The sequence below is a fragment of the Nomascus leucogenys genome, chromosome 1a, assembly GCF_006542625.1.
Source record: "Nomascus leucogenys isolate Asia chromosome 1a, Asia_NLE_v1, whole genome shotgun sequence".
In the NCBI taxonomy this organism is placed as follows: Eukaryota; Metazoa; Chordata; class Mammalia; order Primates; family Hylobatidae; genus Nomascus; species Nomascus leucogenys.
The window spans coordinates 46,156,913-46,184,035 of NC_044381.1; the positions used below are offsets into that span (position 1 = coordinate 46,156,913).

The 27,123-nt window shown below is 46.8% G+C and overlaps 1 protein-coding gene across 5 annotated transcripts in view; it reads right to left on the minus strand.

Annotated features, from left to right (window-relative positions):
* DAPK1 (death associated protein kinase 1) overlaps positions 1–27,123 on the minus strand; it is a 210,851-nt gene that overhangs the window by 64,950 nt on the left and 118,778 nt on the right. For 4 of the 5 annotated variants that reach the window (XM_003279033.3, XM_003279032.4, XM_012500728.2 and 1 more), the window contains exons 4-9: positions 3,935–4,073; positions 2,210–2,339; positions 1,995–2,043; positions 1,878–1,904; positions 1,226–1,378; positions 829–874 (exon numbers count right to left, since the gene is read on the minus strand). In XM_003279033.3, the coding sequence (XP_003279081.2) occupies positions 829–874; positions 1,226–1,378; positions 1,878–1,904; positions 1,995–2,043; positions 2,210–2,339; positions 3,935–4,073 (544 nt within the window). The remainder of the gene's footprint in view (positions 1–828; positions 875–1,225; positions 1,379–1,877; positions 1,905–1,994; positions 2,044–2,209; positions 2,340–3,934; positions 4,074–27,123) is intronic. The other variant, XM_030809146.1, reaches the window with a different exon arrangement.

Sequence of the window (27,123 nt, forward strand, 5' to 3'; positions counted from 1 at the left end):
CTATGTTATGAGGCATTCGAACTTGGGTATCTTCAAGTAATGTAGAGTTGAGAGGGATCTCAGAGGTCAGCAAAGTTAGTTTGGCCTATAGCAGGAGAATTCCTTGTACTATATCTTTTTCAGTACATGTATTTAGCTTTTGTCCTCCACCTCTGGGAGGAGGAGACACCATAGCTGGCTAGGAGAACCCAGGTAACCGCTGGGAACTTGCACAGCAAAGCTATTTGCCCCCAGAGCCTGATTCTGTGATGTTCACTTCTCTGTTTCATGATTTTATTCTGTAACTATCATACTTTCCCACCCTTAGCCCTTTCTGCCCTGGATTGAAGATACTTTAATCCAAATGTCAACCAGGCCAGGCAGGTAATGTAAAGGTGTAATGTTCCAGGGGGCCCGGTTCCCCAGCACCAAGGCGCCTGTGCCACTTCCCGAGGCCACGTGGAATGAGGGCTTAGTGTCAGCAGATCTTCAGATTTCCCAAGAGAAGCTGGAAATCCAGATTTGATTGATATTTACATGCTGGAATCAACATAAAATTTTAAATATACTGTTTGGGCCAACACCCCACAGGTCACTTCAAACATAGTTGTCGAGTGGGCTTGACCTTTTACAATCCTGCTCTGTGCTGGCTTATTCCTCTCTCCCCACCTCTGGGATCATTAGGATACAGTCTAACCTGTCAGCTTTTCTTAAAATATGATGCAAATAGCAAACTTAACACTCCAGGTGTGACGTGTGGTTAGCAGTACTCTATGACACATGAATATCAGGGTGCCCAAACCAATCACATAGAAAGTGATCTAAACAGTTTCGTAATATGCAACTCACCTTGATCCAGGGATGCTGCAAACTATCTTGAATTGTCATTCTCTTCCTTGAGGGGAGGGGGAGAAAGAAAAAAATGCTGTGACCATAGCAGCAAATACTAAGGTTGTTTTCATGCTGGCTGGGCCTGCCAAGCAGACACTCTGGAAAATGCAGTTCAGGGAAGAAAGCCAAAAACAACATCAGTCTTTTTGTGATTATTTCACTGTGCCTGCAGGGACTGACTGAGTGGGGGCAGAGGGCCCTGCTTGCATTTTCTGAAGCGTTTCACATGGCATGCTGCCCTCTGGCAGATGAAGCAAGCAGGGTCTGAGAAACGTGGCCCTATGCATGGAACAGACACAGGCTCTGGGCTGGCTGAGGCCGTGGCCAAGCACCTTTCAGGAACGTGGACACTCACTTTGGATCCTTGACCAGAAGTCTTCTTATGAAATCTTTGGCTAGGGCACTGGTATTACTGAAGTATTCGTCCTCAAATTCGTAGTTGACAGCGGATACATTTGCTAACGTTTCTTGCTTAGTGTCTCCAAGAAATGGGGAGGCCCCACTTAGGCTGTTAAAAATAAAGTTGGGCACAGAACATTAATGATGACCCCTTGGTGTTGTTATTTTGCTCCTATAACATCTGGAGTGTGGAATAATTATAATTTAATTATTATAATCTGGTGCTCGAATAGTCACTTTAGAGTTTGATTATATTTCATAGGGCTTTAACTGTCAGGAGCAAATGCTTCAGCTTCAGGCAAAAGCATTCACTTAACAAGTTAATTTGGAACAGCGTCTGGTAGTTTAAAGGAAACCTGTTTTCTCAGCAGTGATGGACAGCTATGCTTTCCTTCAGTGATTATGCTACAGTTTCTGATGACTCATTTCGAATTAGGAGAACATGTTTAATTAGTATAAACTAAACATGTTTTGGGGGTGTAAAATGAATATGTTTACATCAAAAGCATGCATAAGCTGAAAAGATCAACACAGCACATTTAACGGTTAATTAAACCTATGGTCTCACAGAAGAGAAGAGAGTATGAGTTTTGAATTCTGGTACTTACAGGATATAGGTTATTACCCCGATACTCCTAAAAACAAAACAAAACAAACAAAAAAACATGTCAGAAGAATAGTCAAATAAATCAGAAAGCAAACAACACCAAGGACATACTCCTTACCACATATCTGCCTCAAGACCAAGAGGTTCATAGTTGACTATCTCAGGAGCTAAGAGGAAACAAACACTCATTTAGCTTGGGAGGAAGCAAACTAACCGATTCTATCTTCATACAACAACCAGGAACATGTACCAGGGAAAGAATCTTCCAGCAGGGGAGGTTTGCCAGAATAATGTTTATGAGATGTAAATGACCACAGGAGCAAAGAAACTTACCGACGAACTCTGGAGTCCCAAATATGTTTTTAAATTCATTTCCAAAGTCAATTTTATGGGCCAACCCAAAGTCAATGATCTTGATCCGAGGTTTGGGGACATTTCTATCCAAAAGCATTATGTTCTCAGGCTTGAAAAAAAGAGAGAGATAAATAAAAATCTATGATATGTTATGCTGAGGACAAGATGGCAGAACAGTTCTCTCCAAAAAAAAAAAAAAGGCCAAAAATTAGGGAAGAAAGGGTGGTTGGAAGAGAACAGGAGGAAAATACATGTCTTGCTCTAGGTTCTCCCTGAAGCAGGCCTGAGACAAGGATTCGGATGCAAGTGGGTTATGTGGGAGGGGACACCAGGAAACACTTGGTAGGGGAAGCAGATACAGGAAACAGAAGGAAGCTGCTACGAGGTTCCTATCAAGGTGGGGGTAACTGGGGGAATGGAAGAGGAAAAGAACTCAGCGTTATTCCAACTGTAGCATGAGGGAGCTGGGGTCTTTATCCACCATCTCTCCATCCTCCATGGCTGACAGCTGCTTCTGTGGAAATTTTTATTTTGCATTTCCAGCTCCCAGGGCCAGAAACAAGATGCCAGGAAGAGTCACAGGTATTTGCAGCAAGCCCTCTGTTAGGCTGTATATGAGTGTGTGCCTTTGCATGTTGTTTGTGGGGCCAGGGGGGACGTGAATGGGACATTGACAGCTCTGCTACAAAAGAATGGGGAAAATCCTCCCTCCTCTGAAATCCTATCCCAGCTCTACTGGTCTGAATCAACTACTCGGATGGAGCACACGCTGCTGTACCAGACCACTTCTCGCTGCCTTGAACTGGAACCTCCCACCATTGCCACTTCCTATTGCTCCTGTTGTGTCTTCCCTTCCCAAAGAGACTACACCTCTGTCATGGCTGGGAGGACGGCTTACATGCCCTTTCATCTCCAACAGCGTCCTGCATCCAGCCAGGCAAATGCCCCAATTAGCCAATCTGAGTTTGGTTTGCTTGATTATTGGTGACAGAGTTAGGCCATAAGCCTTTGCATCACTCAACACATTTTCTATCTTAACATGCCCAGAGCCACAGAAGGAACCAGTGCCAGTCACTGGCTGCTGGCTAATGTCCCAGTAGCCAAGAGCAGCCCCCTTACTAAAAAACCTGGCTCCTAAGACCCCTTGTATTCGTTACCAAGAATTCCAGAATGTGGCCAGGCGCGGCAGCTCACGTCTGTAATCCCAGCATTTTGGGAGGCCGAGGCAGGCGGATCACGAGGTCAGGAGATCAAGACCATCCTCGCTAACACAGTGAAACCCCATCTCTATGAAAAATACAAAAAATTCGCCGGGCATGGTGGCGGGTGCCTGTAGTCCCAGCTACTCGGGAGGCTGAGGCAGGAGAATGGCGTGAACCCGGGAGGCGGAGCTTGCAGTGAGCCGAGACCGTGCCACTGCACTCCAGCCTGGGCAACAGAGTGAGACTCCGTCTCAAAAAAAAAAAAAAAAAGAATTCCAGAATGTAATCAATTATCGTTAAGCCTCTATCCCACAAAAAGGTTAGCCATCCCAGTGGGAGGCATGTACTCTATGCTTGCCGATTTATATTGATAATTCTGTTTGTTAAACTGGTACAGGAAAAATAATGTAACTCTTTCAGATGCCTCAATTTTTCTTAGCAGAGGAACCACCAAGTCTGTGATCTGCACAAGCTTCTATCTGGCTTACACTTTGAAACGTACCTTAAGATCAAAGTGGGCGATTTGAAGGGAGTGCAGGTAGTAAACACCATTAAGAATTTGTTTGAGAAATTCAGTTGCTTCCTCTTCAGTTAAAGATTCCTTTTCAGCTAAGAAGTCAAACAGCTCGCCACCTGCAACGCTGAGAACCCGGAAGCAGAGGTTATTGGTAACAATTCTGTTTCATATTGATTCCTTCTCTCATAGACTATTGGTGCGCTCAGACTTCAGACAGGAAAACAGCATAAAGACTATGCTGAAACCGCCAAGCACGGAGTCAGAATTCTCTGTGCAGGTTGTTGACAATTCTGCATTCAGACACATTTGTGCTTGAAAGCACTTGGGAACCATTTTCCTAAGGTTCCATGTTCACAAATGAGAGGAGGTGCAGAGATGAAACGTTGTGAAGAAAATATCAGTGTATCTTTAAAACATTTTAATTAAACATATTTAGAGGTGATGTCTTAACTCTAATGACGAGAAAAAATCTGCAAGCCAGCTTTGTACAGAATTTATAGTGTATATCTTCTTATTTCAATTAGAGAGTACTTGAAAAGTTCATAAACTGCATGTTTAATTAATTCTTTAAAACTCAAATTCACAATATACAGTCTGATAAGGGATTTTTCCTTTCTTGTTTAGTATTGGTTTGTATGTAAATACTAACACATTTATAAAAATCACATTTAGTAGCCTGGGCGCGATGGCTCACACCTGTAATCCCAGCACTTTGGGAGGCCGAGGCGGGCGGATCACAGGGTCAAGAGATTGAGACCATCCTGGCCAACATGGAGAAACCCCGTCTCTACTAAAAATACAAAAAAAAAATTAACTGCGCATGGTGACGTGTGCCTGTAGTCTCAGCTACTAGGGAGACTGAGACAGGAGAATCGCTTGAACCTGGGAGACAGAGGTGGCAGTGAGCCGAGATTGTGCCACTGCCCTTCAGCCTGGTGACAGAGCAAGACTGTCTCAAAAAAAAAAAAAAAGAATACATTTACAAAAAAAGCAAAATGTATGTGGTTGGTTGTGGATTTTTTTAGTTTGTTTCTCTGTCCAGACTGTAAGTGGGTGGAGGGGAGTGGTCAGCACCTCCCACCCCAGCTGATGGCTACTGCTGTATGCCCCACTGCCCGCACAGAGCCAGGCACACAGCAAGCATTCAAAACTTTATCAGGTGGATGGACGAACAAGCTCCCCTAAAAACTCCACGGTAGCGATGAATGGCAAATAACAGGGAAGTTTTAATAAGAGTTTTTATAAGTTAATCTTTATCAAGTTTAACCATACATTCACAACATAATAATTAAGTGCAATTATGCACAAACTGCTGTATTCATTATCTTTCTTAGGGCAAGAGCGCTCCCTAAACATTCTTACTCCATTCAGAGTAAGAAAATTGGTGCTCACAAGATCAGATAAGAATGACAAAAAAGCTGTTTTCTTAGAAGTTTCAGATCCCACACACCTTCACCCTCCGGGTCAGTGTTTTCCTTAGCATGGTCTAGAGTCCGTGGGCATCAGAATTGTTTGAGGATGCTTTAAAAATGAAGATTCTGAGCCTCACTTTCAATCTGCTGTGTGAGGGCTTCCAAGAATGGTGACCAGAAAACTCAGCATTTTTAACAAGTACCTGAAAAACTGAGACCATTTTCCCACCTCTTAATTCCACACTCCTGCTGCAGGGCCTCCCACTGGTTTATGGGGATGGTGGAGTGACTCTCCTACCCTCAGGGGCCTGGCAGAGGTAGCCACACCCTCCTGTGAACAGTCTACAGGCCTCCCCTATCCTCCAGGGGACACAGCAGGGCCTGGGCCCAGTCAGGATGCCGAGGAGTCCAAGCGAAAGGTGTCCTGCATGGACCCTGCCTCAGGAGTGGCCTTGCTCTCCTCCCGACCCCTCCCTACACTCCCCACCCTGCTCTTGGGAGATGCAGTCTGCCCCCACCCTCTCCCCTCCCAGGTGCCCTTGGCCTCACAGCCCCCACACTGTCTCCCCATGGAACAAGGCAAGGCCTCCCACTTCTCACTTTTGCATCTTATTCTTAAACAACAGGGGGAGAGAAAATTCTTCAACTATAGGGGGGGAAAAAGAAAAAGTGGGAGATTGTGAACCAACCCCACCCAAAGAAAGCTCTCCCATCACACCTGGGTCTCCAGCCCTGGCTTCTGTGCTCTCTGGGGCACCCCGCACCACTGGGGCTGACTCAGGCACCGTGGCCACGTGGTGTGGAGAAGTCAAGTGCCCGCATCCAGTCCAAGTCTTAACTTCTGCCATGCGCTCACCCTGAAACCTGGAAGGTTATCCCTTCTTTTGAGCCTCATTTCCCCAAAGAGGAGTCATAAGACCTCTTCCCTTGAAGGTTATGAGGATGAAAGGTAATAGACATGTGTAACTGGCAAGGCTGGCACATGGGTAAGGTCCAGCTTGCAGGAACGAGTATTGTTATAAAGAAGGCCACTGTCACCCCTGTAGCATACCACTGCTTCCTACAGGATCCAATATGAAAGCCCCTTCCTGCCCGCTCCTCCTCCTTAAACTGGTCCAATGGTTGAGCCTAACCACTGTGCTTCCCAGGAGGAAGGTAAGGGGAAGGAAGTGAAACTTCTGCTGTGAATGTGGTGCCCAGCTGCCGGCTTTCTCTCCGTGGCCCTCTTCAGGGCCTCCCGACCCCACCTCACTCGCACTCTGCTTGTGTTGTCCTAGAGTACAGAGATGCATTTTTCAGACAATGAGAAACGTCTGGAGTTTGGCTGCCTGGTTGGGGTGAATCTTCCAGGACCCACACAGCCGGCACAGCCTGCTAGCCCTGAGTCCTTTCCAGGGGCTCCACTGTCCAGCCTTCTGGCAACCCCATGCTGCCCCGGCCTTAGGCTTTGCCGCTGTTCTCTGGCCAGGTTTCTCTCCCTCCCTGACAACCTAAGCTTTCTTCGGATCCACGATCTCCTTCTCCTGCTGGCTCCGTCTTCTGTGAGGCAGGATGGCAAAAACGAGGGGACCGTGGTTCAAATCCTGCCAGGACCTCCAACCTTGCTGAGCCTCTGACTCCCCTTCTATAAAATAAAGGGTAACATCATAGCTTACGGAGTCGTCCTGAGGTTCCAGGACATGTAAAGACCCTTAGTGCTCGATAAATGCTGCTGTCTTTCTTCCCATGTGGCTTCAAACCAGAAGTCCTCCCATGGCAGCAGGGGTGTGCTGGTGAGGGTTTAACAGCAGGCTCTTTGGGGTTGGGGTGGGCAGAGTCCATTCCCGAGGTGTCACATTCCCACCATGGCCGTCTCAAACTCCCCACGTGATGTCAGGGACGGTGGGTGGAGTTGGGGAGGGAGGGGCACTGGAGCAGTGACCTGGGTGAGCTGGGATTGACACGGCACTGCCAAGCAGCCACCTGGCCTGCCATGGCATTCCACATTTTTCCAAAGACGGTCTGACAGCATCTCATCCTCATGCTCTTCTGCACCGTGATCGTGCCATCCTCCCTCAGGCAGTGGGCGGCATCTGTGGCTCCACCTCTTGAATCTGGGCAGGCCCCGTGACCACTCTGACCAATGGCACAAGTGATTTTGCCAACTCTGCTGCAGCTTTTCATGGACTGGGGGCCTCCAGGTCCCACCTCCTGAAGCCCTCAGGTAAGATGCAAGAAGTATGATGATGCCAAACCACTGTGCCATGTGGAGAAACCCAGGAAGAAGAGATGTCCTTGGAGAACAAGGCCAAGGAGCCTTGAGCAAGGAAGGCACCTTAGAAGGGGACCCACCAGCCCGGCCGAGGCCACAGAGGTCAGAGACTGTCCATTCAGTGACTGATCAATGAGGGAACATAACAGGGCCTGCCAAACTTCTACCAAGGGCAGATCCTAGATATTTTAGGCTTTGCCAGCCTTGCAGTCTGTCCCAACTACTCAGCTCTGCTAATGTATCATGAAAGCAGCCACAGATGACATGTACATGATGGGTGTGGCTGTGTTCCAATAAAACTTTAGTTACAAAATAGGTGGCAACCTGGGTTTGGCCTAGAGGCCATAACTTGCTGACCCCTGATATAAAGACTAGGTCATCTCAGCCCAACCTGGGGCAACTCTCAAGGGTCATTCTGGCCCCAGAACTCCCTGTTGGCCAACTGGGGCTGCCACTAAACCCATTCATGCTCCCTTCTCCTCCTCTCCAAATCTTGATCCTAAGTACAGTTCTTAATAAACACCATGCACACTCTTCTCCATCTCAGAGTCTGCTTCCCAGGGAACCCAATCTGCACCCCACTGGGTCTGGGGTAGTTTTTTACATAGCCATAGAAGGCTGGAACATGCACCATCTTGAACTGGGCTTGTTTACTAGGCTCAGCCAATGGAAATTAGGCTTGCCCTTCTCTGGCCTGGTCATCTCGTGCCTTATTCAGTATCTGTATCCTCAGAAACTCAACTCCACAGGAGTAAGGACAATGAATAACCCTGGAACCCCAAGAGTTAGGGACCAGGACTGCAAAGTGGTGGTGCCTGATCAAGACTGGGAGAAGGAGAGCACTAGTTGATCCTCTTAGTTTTCATCATTGACCCTTCTCACAAGTCCCTGTTCAAATCTCAACTAGTTATGAAGCAGTCCATGTCATGGCTTGTCCAGGCAGCCAAGTCCTTCAGTTAGACATTAGAAAGGTTAGGAGAGCCCCTATCCCACTAGGTCAGGACTTATAAACTGATGCCCAGAGGCCCTATGTATTCACTCCATCCCCCCTCACCCATACACACATATACTCATCTTCCTTCATATCTACATATGTACACATCCCCTTTCATCCCTACATACCCATCCCCTTTCATCCCTACATACCCATCCCCCTTCATCCCTACATTTCCTTCATTTCTACATATGTACTCATATTCCTTCATCCCTACATATGTACTCAATCGCCTTCATCCCTACATATATACTGATCACCCTTCATCCCTACATATATACTCATCCTCCTTCATCCCTACATGTATACGAATCTTTAGTTCTACATAAGTACTCATCCTCCTTCATTCCTACATATATATTCATCTTCATCTTACATATATACTCACCCTCCTTCATCCCTACATATATACTCATCCTTCTCATCCCTAATGTATACTCATCTCCCTTGATTTCTACATATGCACTCATCCTCCTTCATCCCTACGTATATACTGATCACCCTTCATTTATATATATATATATATACTCATCCTCCTTCATCCCTACATGTATACTCATCTTCCTTCATTTCTACATATGTACTCATCATCCTTCATACCTACATATGTACTCAACCTCCTTCATCCCTACATATATACTGATTCTCCTTCATATCTACATATATACTCATCCTCCTTCTTCCCCACATATATACTCATCCTCCTTCATCTCTACATGTATACTCATCTTCCTTCATTTCTATATAGGTACTCATCTTCCTTCATTTCTACATAGGTATTCATTCTCCTTCATCCCTACATATATACTCATCCTCCTTCATCCCTACATGTATACTCATCTTCCTTCATTTCTACATGTATGGTCATCTTCCTTCGTCCCTACATATATACTGATCACCCTTCATTCCTATATATATATATATACTCATCCTCCTTCATCCTTACATACACACTCATCCTCCTTTATCCCTACATGTATACCCATCTTCCTTCATTTCTACATATGCACTCATCCTCCTTCATCCCTACATATGTACTCATCCTCCTTGTCCCTACATGTATACTCATCTTCCTTCATTTCTACATATGTACTCATCCTCCTTCATTCCTACATATATACTGATCACCCTTCACTCCTATATATACTGATCCTCCTTTATCCCTACATATATACTCATCCTCCTCCATCCCTACATATATACTCATCCTCCTTCATGTCTACATATATACTCATCTTCCTTCGTTTCTACATATACACTCATCCTCCTTCATGCCAATTCATGAAGGCAGATGTTTTTGCCATGAACTCTGCTTATAAAATCTTAGGTAATTAATCAAAATTATTGAAACTAAATGATTTCAGCAAATATTTGGGAGCATGATAAGCATTGTTTGGTAATTTATTCCCTGTTTGGCCCCCAAATCTCTGAAGGTAGAAAATGACTTGAGGATTTTTCACATGCATGCTGAGAACCAGAACTCAAATGCTCACAATGTTGCTGAACAGCAGAATCTGGTTAACAAGGGAATCAGTCAAAAAACCTTGCACTTTTTCTCTTTGTTCCAAATTCTACAATTTGCTTAGGAAAAGGGAGGCTGATGGAAGGAGAGATGAGCAGTCTGTGCAGCAGATTTAGAAAGCAAGTTAACCTCCTTTATTAGGCCTTTGAGTCAGTGTTTTAAATCACGGCTTTATCAGGGAAATCGTGTGAAATGAATACTAATGAACATTTGCTGTTTTCACCAAGAGAGCTGGAAAATACCACAGTTCTTTCTCTTCCCAACATGTCTTTTACTACCACCAAAGCCTCCCTAAAAGTTGGCCATGACAGAAGGTATTTAGGACATGTCACTACATGAAAAACACAGTGGGCCTTTTAATAATGCAGGAGAAGGTATTGCAAGATTCCATTTTCTAAATTAAAACATTCTGGAGGGTTCCTGACTTTTGCTAGGAATTGCCCAAAATATAACAAGACTTGATTTGGGATCCACTCTGGTTATCATCTAAGCTGCAGAGGACCCCTGTCTACATACTAATTACCCCGTGAGGCCCATTTCAAGGCAAACGTTAGGTTTCTTCAGAGTGGAAGAAATCAGGCACCAAGTATGCTCCCCCAGGGCACACCTTCGAGGCCTGGCTCCTCGGTCACAAAGCCCTGGGAGGCAGAGGCACCAGCTCCAATTCTGGCCTCAAGGGGTGGGTGACTGGAAGAGATGTAAGGAGGTCATATCACCTATCTGGACCTCACCTTTGCTCTATGTACAATGAGAGGACTGAGTAACCAGGTTAAGTGGTTCTCTAACCTTAGTGCACACAACAATAATTTGGGAAATCTTTTTAATGTAATTTCCTAGTACCTACTTCCTGAGTGAAGCCCCAGAATCTGCATTTTAACAAGACTCTGTTCATCCTGATGCAGAGATGACACACAGATAAGCTCATTTCTCAAGGCCCTTCCAGCTCTGGTATTTTAAGATCCTCTGATCTGTGTGCAGATGTGGCAGAGCCTCGGCTGTGTTCCCACCATACTACCCTGTTTCTTGCAGGCCCACAACTAAGGGGCATTTCCCAGCTCCTTGAATCCAGGACTACTTATAGCTAGTAGAATATGGACCAAAATGATGTGTGCCATTGCCGACGTGGGCCCCAAAACATCCGATGTGATCCCCCACCCACACTCTCATCTCTCTCTTTGGCCACTAGAACACAGGTGACCCAGCACAGGACTCCAAGAAGGACCAGGAGGCAGCAAAGACTAGGTAGAAGGAATGTGGATCCCTGAGTCACTGCCTGGAGGAGGTCATCAACCTATCCTATCTGCATGAGACTTTGAATGAGTGAGAGATAAATCCTATTATGTTAAGCTACCAGATTTTGTGGTTGTCTTCTGTCTGCTTTAAATAATAAAACTATTTAATCAGAAGTAATATTGTAATACATTTTATAAATTAAAAGAAAGTGACCAATGCAAAGCACAGAGCATGCTAACTGTTGCGGCTATCTATTGCTGTGTAACAAATCTCCCCAGAACGTTAGGCTTTAATCATGACAATTATCTTATGGGTCGGGAATTCAGGAAGGGTTGGCTGGGCAGTTGTGGCTTAGGGTGTGTCATGGGGTTGTAATCAGACAAAGGCTGATGCTGAAACGGCAGGGGCACTGGAACAGCTGGGGGGCAGTCTGGGCACCTCTCTCCTTGTAGTCTCATGTCTCTGGGTGGTCTCTCTATAGGGGCTAGTTTGGGCTCCCTCATAGCACATTGGCCTCAAGACAAGTGGACCATTCACAGGCAGGTCAGGGCTCCACATCAAGTGTCCCAGCAAGCAGGTGGATGCTGCCTCAGAAGTAAAACAACATCGAAAGGGCCTATCCAGATCCAAGGGAAGGGGGATTTAGAATCCAGTTCCTGATTTCAGGTGTTTGGCCCTACAGGTAGGACAGCAGATAACACTGAAGCCATCTTTGGAAAATATAATGTCACACTGACTATGATGAAGGAAATGAAATTTCCAATTTTATTTGATCCTAAATGTATACTTTAAAGGAGTTAGGCCCAGGCATGGTGGTTCACACCTGCAAACCCAACACTTTGGGAGGCCAAGGCAGGGTTGCTTGAGGCCCCAAGTTTGAGACCACCCAGGGCAACACAGTGAGACCCCCATCTCTACATAAAATTTTAAAAAATATATTAAAAAAACAATAAAAAAGAGTTAGGTATAGGTAGTGCATTAGTTTGCCAGGGCCACACTAACAAAGTAGCACAAATTGGGTGGCTTAAAATGGCAGAAATTTCAGGTTACAAGTCCAAAATCAAGGTGTCTACAGAGCCATGCTCCCTCTAAAGCTTGGAGGGGAATCCCTTCTGGCTGCTTCCCAGCTTCCGGGGCTTTGCCAGCAATCTCTGTGCTCCTGGGCTTGTAGAGGAGTGCTCCCATCCCCGCCTGCACCTGGCGCTTTCCCTGCATCTCTCCCTATAGGCTGCCCTCCACACACGTCTGTGTCTGCATCCACACTCCCCCTTTATGAGAACACCAGTCATATGGATTAGGGCCTACCCAAGTGCCCTCATTTTAACTTGGTTACATCTGCAAAGAATGTAACCAATGAGAAGAATGATCTCTTTCCAAAGAAGATCACATATTCTGAGGTCCTGGAGGTTAGGACTTCAACATATTTTTTGTGGGGGAGTATCCAATCCAACCCATAATAAGTAATAACTCCTCACAAGCTGCAAGCAAAATATTATTACAGGTTGGCTAAAGCAATTCAGGAAACAAAGAGAAGGAAAGGGGAAGATAATTAGAATCCACTGAAGTGTTTTCTTAGCCTTGCATTTGGATTCCCCTGTGAAGGAAGGGCTCATTCATGTACTGCTATAAAAATGTTTTAATTCAGGTCAGAAAAATGTGGGTGAGAAATATATATCTGGTGCTCTCTTTGGGGTTTAAGTAACTCCCCAAGCATTTTGAGATGATTCCTCCTTTACCGTAACTATCCTGGTGTATACAGCGTGAAGGAGTGAGGTGGTCCCCAACTACCTCTTGGCTTTGCCTCTAAATAAACCAAGAACTACCACTCAATGCTCTGTCATCACCACTGTGTTGAATGTTCTTTCCTGTTAATTTAGGGGAAGCCTTGAAGGGTGTTCACACGCTCACCTCTCACATTCTAATTTCAGTTCCTTGGGTCGCTGGAGGACTTCGCTGAATGAAAACTGAAGCTGGGAACAGGAAGGGAAAGAAGGAACACGGGGCATTCCTTTCTGCATTTGTCGAACAGGAGTGGATTTAAGGTTGGAAATAGATTCAGGGGGTCAGAGACATTTTTTGCTTCTATGCTCTGTTTCCCTCAAATTAAATGAATCATATCAACGAAGTTCGTAACCCTAAGGCCTCCTATGAATTAGCCCTATCTTCTTTAAATTCAAAATGCAAGCTGTATCTGAAAATACATGTTCTGTCTGTTTTCACCTCAAATTCAAGTTCAAGTAACAACTTAAAAGGAGCTGCATGGATTCTCATAGAACAGCATGCATGCGCGGCACTCAAAGCTCATGGGGGAGGGGATCTTTCCTTTTACCCAGGGAAGTGGTGTGAAAGCAGGAAGGAGCCTCCTGAAGGTCTCTAGAACAAACCCCTATGGGAAGAACATGGCTCAAGGGTTCAGAGGTACTGCAGGCAGTAGCCTGGTTTGCATCGGGCTCTGTGTCCTCAGAGAGGTTAAGTTACTTTCAGAGGCACAGTTTCCGTGTCCAGAAAATGGGATATTAGTTCCTATGCTTCTAATGGGATTGATGAAGAGAACATGGCTAGGATATGAGCATCTGGCACATGGCAACGGTGCAGGATTCCCTGCAGCAATCCTTGGCCTGAACTCCTCACAGCCATAGGTGAGAGGAACCCTTGAAGCTCCTGTGAGTGCCTCTTGCCCAGGTCCTAGGTTTACAGCGTGGGATTCTGATGTGGACCTCAGGCTAATGACGGAATAAGGCCCGCACTCCTGTGGTTAAAGAGTAGGGTTTTGCTGAAACAGATGGACATTCCTGGGGCCAAAAATCTGGGGAAGAGGTTGGCTCTTAGACAGGAAACAGGTAAGCTGGAAGGTGGGCCACGGCTACATGGGAGAGGGAACACTGTCTGCATCTTTTCTTTGGGTCTAGACACAGTGGAGTTTAGATATTCCTGAGAGCTGCTGGGGGCAAGGGGAGAGGGAGCAAGCGAAGTGGGTGGGTGGCCAGGCTGAGCAGGGAGGAGGTGTTGGCCATTCCAAGCTTGGCACAAGAACCCTGCGATTTATAAGCAACACCACCTACTTACTGTGACTCTATTTTCCTCCTGTCATTCTCAGCTCTCAGTAAAGTCTTATTTAAAATTCTTCAGTTGTCCCAGCTGTGAAATAATAAATTAAGCAAAAAGCATTCTTCTGCTTAAGCGAGTGTCAAGGGGACCTGAGGCCAGGATGGAGGTCATAGATGTGATGAGAGAGGACCCTCAGGAGCAAGGTCAACCTCCTGGGCCGAGGCAACCACACCCAGCCACCCCTCTCCATGTGGGCGCCTCCCCATGGCCAACCTGCTGGGTCTGAACTTGCTGAGGAAGATGGTAGGTTTCTTTACAGCCACCGTTCTGTTTGGAAAAAATTGAATTTTGGCTTGGTGTCTTAAAAATACACTGACCTTTAGAAAAATTTAAACATCTAGCTATAAAACTGAAGCTGCTTCTGAACATCTCCCCTCCTCCCCAATACTGGCCCTCCCCCTCCCTACCTCCCCAAAAGCATGCACTATCACGAGTATGGTGTACAGCCCTCCGGAACTTTTTATATGAAGTCTATGCACCATATGGCATTGTTTTATGTACATTTTAAGAACATAAATGACGTCAGAGTCTATGCATCAATCTGCAATTTGCTATTCTACCTCAGCAATACCCATTGCTATCGATCTCTTGCATCCTCATCATTGTAGCCTAATGTTCACCTGAAGGTCTACCCTAACCGATGGTCTTTACATCCATTCCAAATTTTCACTATCACAAACTAGAAGGCAATGATTCCCTGTGCACCTGACTACTCCGAGGATGTGACAGGTTTTCTAGGCTCTAGGCTATCTAGCCCAGTTTGGAATTTCTGGGTCAAGGTGATGCTCGGTTGCAGGCTGGGCTGCATAACCTTATATTCCTCCAGCAGCAGTTCATGAAGTTGTTTTGGCTTCACGTCCTCACTTGCTTGTTGTTGTTGTTGTTGTTGTATTTTAAAGAGACAGAGTTTTGCTCTTGTTGCCCATGCTGGAGTGCAGTGGTATGATCTCAGCTCACTGCAACCTCCACCTTCTGGGTTCAAGTGATTCTCCTGCCTCAGCCTCCCGAGTAGCTGGGATTACAGGGGTGCACCACCACACCCAGCTAGTTTTTTGTGTTTAGTAGAGACAAGGTTTCACCACGTTGGTCAGGCTGATCTCAAACTCCTGACCTCAGGTGATCTGCCCACCTTGGCCTCCCAAAGTGCTGGGATTACAGGTGGGAGTCACTGCACCTGGCCCTTGCTTAGTATTATAACTTTTACCAATCGAATAAGTAGAAAACATGAACCAATGTTTTATCATACACTCCCCTGCTTAGTGGCAAGATTGGTCATCTGTCATGTTTAGTGGCTGTTTGTAACTGAGTGGGTATAAACTGCATGTCCACGTCCTTTGCCCATTTTCTTACTGAACCATCATAGTCATTAACTTTAACTGATTGATGGGTGCTCCTTACATATTCTGGATACCTCGCCTTGATCTCACATATTCTAAATGTTTTCTCTCAATCTGTTATTTGCCTTCTAACTTTGCTTAAAGTCATGTTTTGTTAAAGGGATGTTTTAAATTTGAATGCAGTCAAACTTATCAATCTTTCTGCAGAAATCAGGATTTTCTAAACCAAATGTGAGAACAATAAAATCGCATGTGGAATTTAGCAGCTGCGTGGCCCAGGGCAAAGTACTTAATCTTTCTAGGCTTGTGGATGTTAACAACGGCTGCCTGTGGGCCCAGAGCAGCAGATGGCACCTCACAGAAGTCTCCAGCACTACTGTGCCTACCCAAGACCCTGCAAATCTCTACTGGGAGCTATTCGAGGGCAGCATTACATACTGATGATTGCCTGAGCCCATTACAGTGGAAACTGGAGCTCCTGAGACAGCTGACCGTGTGCATCTCCTCCCCACTCCGCATTTAGTGATGCTATGCTGGCAGCTGGAGACTGGCCATGTGGGAGCATTTATACCACAGAAATAGGCAAACATTACCAACCAAAGCTCTCTCCCCTAGGGAGCCTGTTGTTAGAGCTTTACCAGCACACCACTGACTTATAGTGTCCAAGGCACAGCATCTGCCTGCATGGCCTTCAGCTGAAAGCTGCTGTTCCTGCTGACGGACAACTCTCATTAGAAAATTCATTCCTATAGCGACCCGAGATCTACCTCTGGTCACATAGGTGCTGGTTCTGCCTTCTGGGACAGCGATTAACAAACTGTTTCTGTGAGAGGCTTGCTGGGCCATGTACTCTCTCTTGCACCTGTTCAACTCTGCTATGTATTCTATTTTGCTTTCATTCTTCCACCATTTGAAAATGTAAAAACATTTTCATTTTCTTCTTAAGGACTACACATATGCAAATGATGGTCTCGGGCCCACCGGCTGTAGTTTGTCAACTACTCAAGAACAATGGAGGTCACAGAACGCCAGCCACGCTGTGGCCTGCACAGTCACCCTCCCACATCCGAAGATGGTTATCATATGCTCCCTGGGTGTTTTCTTCCCAAGCCTAGGGTCCTGCCAGTGTTGCTCTTAAAGTTAATTCCACATAAAGGTGATTTAGGAATGCTTATAGAGTCCGCTTCGCTGGGCCTCTGGAGCTGTGGTGGGCATTGATGCTATAGGTACAGTTGATGGCGAGAAATGGACACAGAAAGCTGACCCGAGGTCAGTCGGGTGCTCTGGCCAACTCAGGATCTGGAAGAAATCAGGGGATAGGGGTCCTGTCCACTTGCTGGCTGAGTAATCCAGGGGAAGACACTTAACCTTTCTGCACCTCTGGTAGAATAAAGATGGCCACAAACCCTTTGGCACTACCCATTGAGAGCTGTGGTCTCTTTTGCTGCATCACCTTGAATCTGAGCAAGCTCTGTGCCTGCTCGACCAACAGAATCTGAAAGAAGTGATGCTGTGCCAGTTTCCAGGCCCAGGTCTTAAGAGACTGTCAACTTCCATGTCCTGTTTTGGAGGACCTGCCCTTAGGTCTCAGCCGCCATGCTGTGGGAGAGCCCAACTAGCACTGTGGAGGAGCACAGGTGGAGTGGAACCAACAGCCCTGACTGAACTCGCAGCTGACAGCCAGCACTACCTTGTCAGTCATGTGAAAGGACATCTTGGAAGGGGGTCCCCTCTGAGTGATCTGCAGCATGTCAGGGGCCATCTAAGTAGGGAATCCTCTAGCCCCAGGCATCTGCTCCAGCTGTGGCTGCAAGGAGTAGGGAAAAGGTGTCCCTGCTGAGCCTTGTCCTAATTTCAGATTTGTGATCAAAACAAATGACTGTTGCCACTTCACATCAAGAAGCTTTGGAGTGCTTTCTTTTGTAGCAATAGAATCTCAGAACCCTGCTTCCTTGGGCTTTTGTGAGGATTAAATGACACGATGTATCTAATACACCCGGCATATAAAAAGTGCTCGGTGAATGGCAATTATCAGCATTCAGAAAAAATAAAGCTGCTTGAGTTCCCCTCCCAGTCCAGGAACAAAGTGTTACCTCCTATCTGAGGGGTTTTGCTCCTCAGGCCCAGCTTTCTACAGAGGTGGATGTTTTTTCACGGTCTCTACATTAAATGAGATCAAATGAAAGGCACTTATGAGCAAGAGCATGGCACACAGTCCTTGCTCAGGAAATGTTAGCTCTATCCCCGCCACAATCTCTTCCTCTCAGGAACCCAGAACTTTTCATCAAAACCATCTTGTCTTACACCTCCACTCCCAACCCACCCTCTAGCCCATAGCATCACCACTGCACCCGGTCCCCAATGTCTCCCAAAACTAACAGGCAATTTTATTCCAGTTCCTTTGTGTCCTGCTTGATGATGGGGACAGACTGTCACTATCAGCACAGAAAACCTTATGTTTCAGAGATGTATGTCTCGTGCATGAGGGACCAAACCTGTTAGCTCTGCCAACTGTGCCAAGAAAAGAAAGATTCACATTTGGAAATACTTTGGGATTCCCAAAAGGTCTCTACCCTCAAAAATGTGGTCTTCCACAGGCATGAAAGACTAATCTGTGAAGCTGCATTAAGGTCCAGCCTGTGTGGAAATGGAAGATTTTTAATGTAATCACTTTCATTCGTAAGTGAAAAAAGCAAAACCATGACTTTCTTTCAGCATCCAAGATGGAAACAGAATGCTGGATTGGTGAAAAGAAAATGCACCATGATTTATTAATACCAGCAGGCCCAGGAGGACATGGGGCCAGACCACTTTACTCAGCTGTTAAGAAGGTGGAAGTCATTACCAGCACAGCATAATAAACAATTGTGCTTTCAAGTCCTAGTGGGCCCCTTATATGATTACCCAACCCACTGACTCAAATGATGGCATGCTCAAATTCAGGGCCAAATGATCGAGTGGCAGTTTGCTGAGGCGCGGACTTTCAAACAGGAGGCTGCAGTTCTCAGCTTGACATGGAATTTTTAAAAAGTCCTTATTATTGATTTTTTTTTTTTTTTTTAGAGATGGAGTCTCACTCTGCCACCCAGGCTGGGATGCAGTGGTGCAATCTTGGGTCACTGCAACCTCCGCCTCCGGGGTTCTAGCAATTCTCCTGCCTCAACCTCCCGAGTAGCTGGGACTACAGGCGCGCCCCAACACGCCCGGTTGATTTTTTGTATTTTAGTAGAGATGGGGTTTCACCGTGTTGCCCAGGCTGGTCTCGAACTCCTGAGCTCAGGCAATCCACCTGCCTCGGCCTCCCAAAGTGCTAGGATTACAGGCGCTACAGCGCCCAGTCTATTTTTTTCTTAAATTGAGGAAGCATTACGTGGAATATAAGGAGGCATTTATAAAACAAGCCAACAAACCCAAAACAATCTTTTTTCTCTCTCTTCCCCTTTCAGGGAAGAGAATCTACCTTCCCTCTACCTATTGAATATATCAAAATGACTGGAGTTCTTGAAAATGTGCTCTTGGTTCAGAGACAACCTTCAGGAGAAGACAACCTTTAGTGCTGTTTTGTGAGGTACCGGAGCCTGCTGCTCAGGCAGCAGGGTGACACTCACACCCTGCAGGGTGTCTGGTGTAGGAGGTTGTCACACCTACGAAGGATTCACAGAAACCACAGCCTCCTACCCCAACACTGGGCATTGGCTCAGTTTCTGATTCTCTGCTTGCATTTTTGTTTCCACAGGGGATAGGGAGCGAGGGGGCATGGGAAAGAGAAATGGATGGGGGAGGTACCATAAAAATACTCCAAAGAGATGAAATCAGAATTTGTTAAAGTTCCCAGAGACCTCTTAGAAATGAAAATGGTGGAGGCCATCAACTCAGAGAAATAAAAAAAAAAAAGTGCAAGGCAGCAAGCATGAAAGCCATTCTAGAATGGTGGCTCAATGTGCATCCCAAGTCATTCCATGGGCCCAAAGGATGCCCTTGGAGAGAGATGGTAACGTGTGAAAAAGGGCTCTGATGTTGCCGAGGCTCTACCGAGCCCAGTGCAGATGTGGGGGAACTGCGGATTGCTGGATTGCTGATGAGAGGCTGACGGTCTAGAGTCACCCAGCCCACAGTTCTAACAGGCAGGAGAAGGTAGAGAGGGGCACTCAACAGTATCCACTTCAGGTGAAATTAAAAATGAATTCAGATGAGAAACTGAATGAGAGAAAAAAGCCCAGAGTCAAAGTGGATCCTTAGCTATCTGCATCAGGAATGCAACTGATTTCAAACCCAAAGCAAGAGGCAGACCCCGTAATGTCCAACATTCAAAGAACTGCAGACCACAGACCACCCTGAGCTCTAGATTTCAAGAGAAACACAGAGTCTGGAAAATACTCAGAAAATGGCACACCAACAATGGGAGTGATACACACGAGGAAGACGAAGAAGACTGTTTCCTCCCTGGGAAGGTCAGGGAGGCCGGGAGATGCAGAAATGCTTACTGCAGATGGCTACAGGAATGGAGGAAATCTGGACTAGGTGGTGCAGGTAGGAAGCCCACCAGCCTCTGGGATGGCATCGCCCAGTTCAATGGCCGAGCTTGACAACCGGGTTGCTGTGAATGAGATGTAGGTGTGTAGAGGCACAGGCCTCTCCCCACACCTTTGGGTGTTGCATGGGGCCCTGGGGTATCCGGCTGGACCTTCCGGGTGATCATCTCCAGCCACAAACAACCTCAGCCATTTACCACAGTGCTCAAAGTAAGTGGTCATGACCAATGCATGCTATCCCAGGGCAGGAAAGGGAGGGAATCCTTGCTCTAGGCAATACTTAGAGGAGGGAGGGTAGAGAGGAAAGTGCCTGACAGACAAACTATAGCTCCATCCTCCAGTGGGCACATGGAGATTCCCGGGCTGGAACTAAAGAAAGTGCTCAGGCACAGAGCAACAAGACACTTAACAGCCAGAGTGGCCGCAGCACATGCCAAGTCTCTGGTTGCTTTAATGGCTTCAGCCCAGGCTTTGGAGACCCACAGAAATAATTAGGCCAATCAAAAGTGGGGCAAATGGAAAAGCAGGGGCCGCCAGGCATCTCTTCAGCCTGGGTAATTATAACTGGTGCTGGAACAAAAGGCTGGCCAGAGTAAACCAATCAGGGACAGCCATAGATGGGTTTTTTTCCAAAATCAATCTGCCTGGGCTAGTTGAGAACAAGGGAAGGCTATTATCCAGGGAAACACAGACCACCACCACCTCCTCCTCCTCCTCTTCCTCCTCCCTGGCCTACTGCTGGTCCTCCTCCTCCTCCTCCCTGTCCTACTCCCGGTCCTCCTCCTCCCCCTCCTCCTCCTCTCTCCCTCTCTCTGCCCCTACTCCTTCTCTTCCTCCTCCTTGACTGGGCTTAATTCTCCCTGTCCTTTCATGACCTGGAAATCCCAGGACAGAGGACCACCAGCCCATCAGAGGCACACAGCTGATCCAAAGGATGTGCTGCCTGTTCTTTAGCCACCTTGAGACGTGGAGAGCTGCAATTTTAACAGGCATAGAGCAGAGCGATTCTTCCCTTAGTCTGAGGAGGGGGAAGAAGGGTTTGAGGAGGAGGAAGTGATGGAAAAGGGGAAAGAGCTGGAATTCACTCAGCAGGTGGTAAGGCTGTCACATGTTTTCTATCCCGGTTTCCCTCTTTGAGCTCTAAAAAACCCGGCCCTGAGAGGAGAGGGAATCAGAGACCAAGGAGGGGCACGAGCAGAGGGTCTCCACCGCCCACCTGGGGAGAGGGACAGGGAGCGGGTGGCCTGAAACCCTGCTCTGCTGCAAGCAGGGGCTGAGAGCAGAGATCTGCCCCCACCAGAGGCCTCTAAGGAGAGCAGATGAGGTTCGGATCTCCTTTTCAACAGCATCGTCTGTCTGGGCCCATGCATGGCAGAGTGAGAGTGGGGTGCGTGCCACGGAGGATGCTGTAATGGGTAAAGGAGACTTAGGATTGTCTGAAGAGCTCATCAGCTTTCTTTCCTTCTTTGCAGAAATATGCATTGGCACCTGTTATGTGATGGGCATGACTCTATCAGATGACAACAACAATCAGCAGCATTAGTTTCAACTGCCCACCTCTGACTGTCATTGGCCTCTAGCATGACAATGCTGGCCATATAATAGGTTCTCAATGCCTGTCCTGTGGAGTCCCATCGACTGTCCTTCTATTGGGCTCCTTCCCATCCCATGCATCCAGCTCGAACACATGGTCCTGCGTCTCAATCCTCTCAGGCCCAGGGTGGAAATCAGCTCTGCTGACAAACTGCCCTGTTCTCATGAGAGAGGACTACTTAGAGTATGGCAGGTCATGTGCAAGGCAGAGCCTTTGGGAAGCAGTGCCTGTGGCTCTGTTTCCTCTCTTCATCCCACTGTCCTTGCCATGAAAAATCTCCTCATTGCAGTTCCTCAGGGTCCTTACTGTTGTTTCCCAGCCAGTCTCTCTGACAGAATTCAACTTTCACCACTTTCACTGGGTACTGACAGTGTGCTAGCATGTACGTCCTCTCCTACAAGCTTGGCATAGAAAAATAAATCAGTAAAATTCAGGAAGCTCACAGTCCACTGCAGGAGAGACACATAAACGTTTAAAATACAGTACAGTATGTGCTATAATCGACACACGCCTAAAAAGTGAGGAAAACACAAGTACAAAAACAATTAAACCTAACTGGAGTGGGCAGGAAATCCAGAGAGGGTGACATGTGAGCTGGGTTTTGATGGATGAGTAGGAGTTCTACAGGGGAACAGGTGTGATCTGGCAATGGCAAGACGTTCTCTGTGGGTGGAGCATCAGGGCAGAGGCAAAGTGGCATGGAAGAGACATGGATGGATATGGGGAGGGGCCTGGCCACAGGTTCAAAGGCTCTGAACCACTCTACCAATCATGGACCCCATTCAGTGGGCGGGAGGGAGCCATCCAAGATTAAATCTTTCTTGATATATAATTCACATGCCATACAATTCACTCTTTTAAAGTGTACCACTCACTGGGTTTTAGTATTTTCAGGGTTATGCAACAATCCCCACAATCTAATTTTAGAACATTATCACCCCCAAGAGAAGCCCTGTGCCTATGAGTAGCCACCCCCCTCCCACCACCCTCCCACCACCCTCCCATCACCCTCCCACCTGCCCACGGCAGCCACGCAGCTACTTTCTGTCTCCACAGATATGCCTACTCTGGACAGTTAATGTCAATAAAACCATAGGGTGGGTGGTCTATTGGGTCTGGCCTCTTTCACTTAGCATGTTTTCAAGGTTCATCCATGTTGTCACACGCACTTATTTTCCTTGCCAAGTAACAGCCCATTGTATGGACATACCATATTTTGTTCACTAGCTGAGGGACATTTGGTTAGTCTCCACTTTTTGGCTAGTGTGAATAATACTTCTACCACTTTCATGTGTAAGTTTTCATGTGGAAATATATTTTCATGTCTCTTGGATACAATCTGAGGAGTGGAAATGCTGAGTCCTATGGAAACTATGTTTAGCATTTTGAGGAACAGACAAACTGTTTCCCAAAGTGGCTGGAACAATTTACATTCTAACCAGCACTGTTTGAGCATTACAATTTCTCCACATCCCCACCGACACTTGAGATTGCCTGTCTTTTTGATTAGAGCCATCCTAGTGGGTGTGAAGCGCCATCTCACAGTGCTTCTGAGTTATAGATCCTACTGACTAATAATATTGAGCATTTATTCATGTGCCATTCACCAAAGATTCTTCAGCAAGAGAAGCAGCTGTTTTGTAATGAATCCAGGGGTGAGCTCAACAGGAGAGAAACTAGAGGATTCTGTAATAATTCAGGAAGAATTCTTGAGATTCTGGGCCATGGCCAAAGTAAGAGAATGGTAATAAGGGGAGACTCAGAAGCTCTTTCAGCGGCAGAGCCTGCAGGACATCACGGAAGACTAGATGTGTGGCACAGTGGAGAATGGGGGAGAAGAATGAGGCAAAGAAAGCTCCAAGGTTCCCAGTCTGAGTAACCAGGAAGATGCAGATGCCGTGGACTGAGCTAGAGAAGCAGAGGGGAGCAGGGACTATGGAGGGAATGCTATGAGTCCAGTTTAAGACACGTGAAGTTGAGGTACCTGGGGAGACCCGTTTGGGTGGAAATGTCGAGTAGGCCACTGGAGAAGCCAACTGTAGGGCTCCAGAGAGACCTAGAGATACATCTGTAGGGATTACCAATTTATTAGGAGGTGACAATTCAGTATCATGGGCTGCATACAAATTAATACATTTTGCAATAAATATCAGAAAGTTTTGGCAGCACCCTTTCAGTGGCAGTAATGGAAATGGAAGGTAGACGAAAGTGATCTGAAGAGGGAATTGCATCCATTATAAACATGGATGCCAAGGAGCACCAAGACCACTCGCATCCCTTCTGAGATGGATGCGGCACACAAGGGGTAGAAGAGGCAGGTGGTGTGGAGCTTTCCTGCTAGGCAAGTGGCCCTGGCAATGGAAAGCTATCACCTGCCAAAGAGCCAAGACTTCTGACCCTCACCCTCCATGTCTCTACCTCCCCATTCCAATAAGGAAGTAGAAAATAGGAAAACAAAAGGGGATCATGCTTCCAAAAAATGTACTCCCTTTTAAAGAATTTCTGATGGGCACAGAGTCTTTGAGAGAAGAGGGCATGAGATCAAATGGACCCTAACTATGCAGTAACAAATTGTGCATTTTTCAGTGGAAGGATGCCATTGGGGGAGGGGGACACTGGGAAGTTTGGGTTGTAAATACTTAGCTACAGCATCAGGACTGAAGTGTCAACTGGACTAGAGAACCAAGACAAATCTCTTTGAACCCAGAGCAAGGTTACTTTCTCTCTGCCTCTGCAAATCTATGCTCCAATCTCCTATATCCACTTCTGGGTTTAGGGAGGCTGCTCATAGAGACTGAATCAAAAGGTTCCCTTGAAAACAGGACACTAGTTTGGTTTGGCCAACAGGTAGCCCCACAGAAAAGAAGAACAGTTTCCAGCCATGTGGCCGTGGATTTGGCTGAGGCCTTCTACTGAGGCTCAGCTTGTGTTACGCAGTGCTCTCCAGGAAGTTATCCATTCCAGGGTCCTCACACCACTCCCCTGTTTTACTTTTCAGGCCCAAGGGTGATGACAGCTCCATTCTCAGAGGGTGCTTCCCCATCACTTATCATGTTCTCTAAACCTTGCACACATGTTTGTTAAGTCTCAAATTTCCCTGTTTGTGTGGGTCATCTGCTTTCTGGTAGGACCCCAACTGACCCAAACCCTGATACTCAAGAGGATGGGGTACTTTGCTCTTTAGGAAACTCCGTCAAGAGTTTTCTGAAGCTCATGCAAGTAAATCAACGTTTCCTCCCAAAACTGTCCTTCTCCCGGGTCAACTAACTGGTTCAAAACTGTCCTTCTTCCTGGTCAACTAACTGGTTCTTGAGCCACACGTGACTCTGTTTCAGATCCTGCTGTTCTTCCTGCTCTATCTGGACTTGACATCCACGTATTGGGCCAAGCACAGTCTTAAGTGATGTGGGTGCCACAGTAGGACGTAGTCTTGCCCTCAAAGAAACATATCCAAGGGGCATATAGGCACATGCCACTATCACACCAGAGCCCCCATGAAGCCATCCCACTCCTGGGCTTCAGCAATCCCACCGGAAAACTAGAACATCTTCTACCCACCCCTAACTTCATGGAAATGCTAAGAAATGAGGGGCAAGAACAATGCAGCCACGCTAGAGAAGGAAGCAGAAAGGTGAGGGGCCCTGGGAGGCCAGGTTGGCTTTCAAAGCTTCTAAATCACTGCGTTCAAATGGATGAGGAGCAAATGTGTCTCCAGAACCACTGGAATGTGAGAGTCACTCTCAAGAAGGAAGAGCAAAGCTGGCCAACCAGCCCACAGACAATGGGGCCTCGGAGGCAAAATCCTACAGCGGCTTAGCAGAATCCTAGGGCTTGGAAAACTAAAACGAAAGAATTCCCTCCACAAGGGGCTACTGTCTGAGAATGAGCATCTCTCTGCCCGCTCCTGCGACCTATATGTGGACAGAGGGGGCACAGCGTTCCTTATCTGCAGGGTGGTAACACCACTCTCCCGGAGTTGCACACAAGGATTAAATGAGATCATTTCAGGGAGGTGCCCACTGTGGCTGACTCAGAAAGGTAAAGTGAAGTGCAGTTTCCCTTTTCCTCCAAGGAAAGCCACTCAGTCATTTAACCATATCCTCTCTTCAGGCAGTTTGGGAAGACCCATGCCTAAGTGCGAGTGCCTTAAAAGTAGTGAACATTCTACCCTACATTTTTGAAATAATCAACTCTACTTGAATTTTCCTATCAAAATATTAAGGGAAACATCAACGACACTTCTGTCATCCAGGGAAGACCAGGTCCTTGAGCCCATTTCTATGTAACTCTGTTAATTGAATAGTGTTAGCATCTCACGGTAGCCATGCTCGGTCACTGCCTTCATTCAGAGGCTGGAAATGAAACTGACATTTCAACACGGAACAAGCACATATTCTCAGCGGTCCCACTGGAGCCCTGATGTTCCTCATTTGCATTGCAGTAATTTTGACAATATTAAAAACAAGTTACACACAGGGAAAAAAAGAGTTGTTAAATAGAAGAAGGTGAGGTAATACTTGGTTATCAGGAAATACAAATTAGGAGAAAAAAGCAGTATGAGGTTGTTCTTGGAAGTATTTGCTTGTTAAACCAGATTTTGCAAGGACGTGAGGCAGAAGGGGATGCTCTGAGGGGCTCAAGGACGTCCTGGGAAGACTGTCACTGACCTGCTTGCAGATACTGATCTAATAAGGCAATGCTCCCATGACCTGCGGCCTAGGCGCTCTCTGTCTTGGAGTACCAGCTGGAGACAAACCATCCCCGGATGCCTGTCTCCAACCCTCACCCCAGTCACCATCCCAGAATTCTGGGCACAGCAAGACCTGGATGTGGACTCCGTATGACCAGAGTGGAGGAAAGCCAAACGGAAGGCTTGAGTGGAGCCTGACCACCAAACGGGCAGTCCCATGGCCTGGAAGGGACTTGGCTCTGGGTGGAGAGAGGCAGCTGCCCGGCCAGGATGGTGGCAGCCACAGTGCCGGGGAGCGCATGACAAGGATGGGGAAGATACTGGAGCAGTGAAGAGAGGGAACTGGGCAAGAGGCAAAACCAGTACACGTGAGTGGACAGCTAAAGCCACAATTCCACAAAGTTCTCTTCCATTCCACCCACTTGATGTGCAGGTTGGGGAAGCGGTTGGCCAAAACAGGAAGAAGAAGATATGAGATCAGGGAGAGTTTCTACGAGGAAG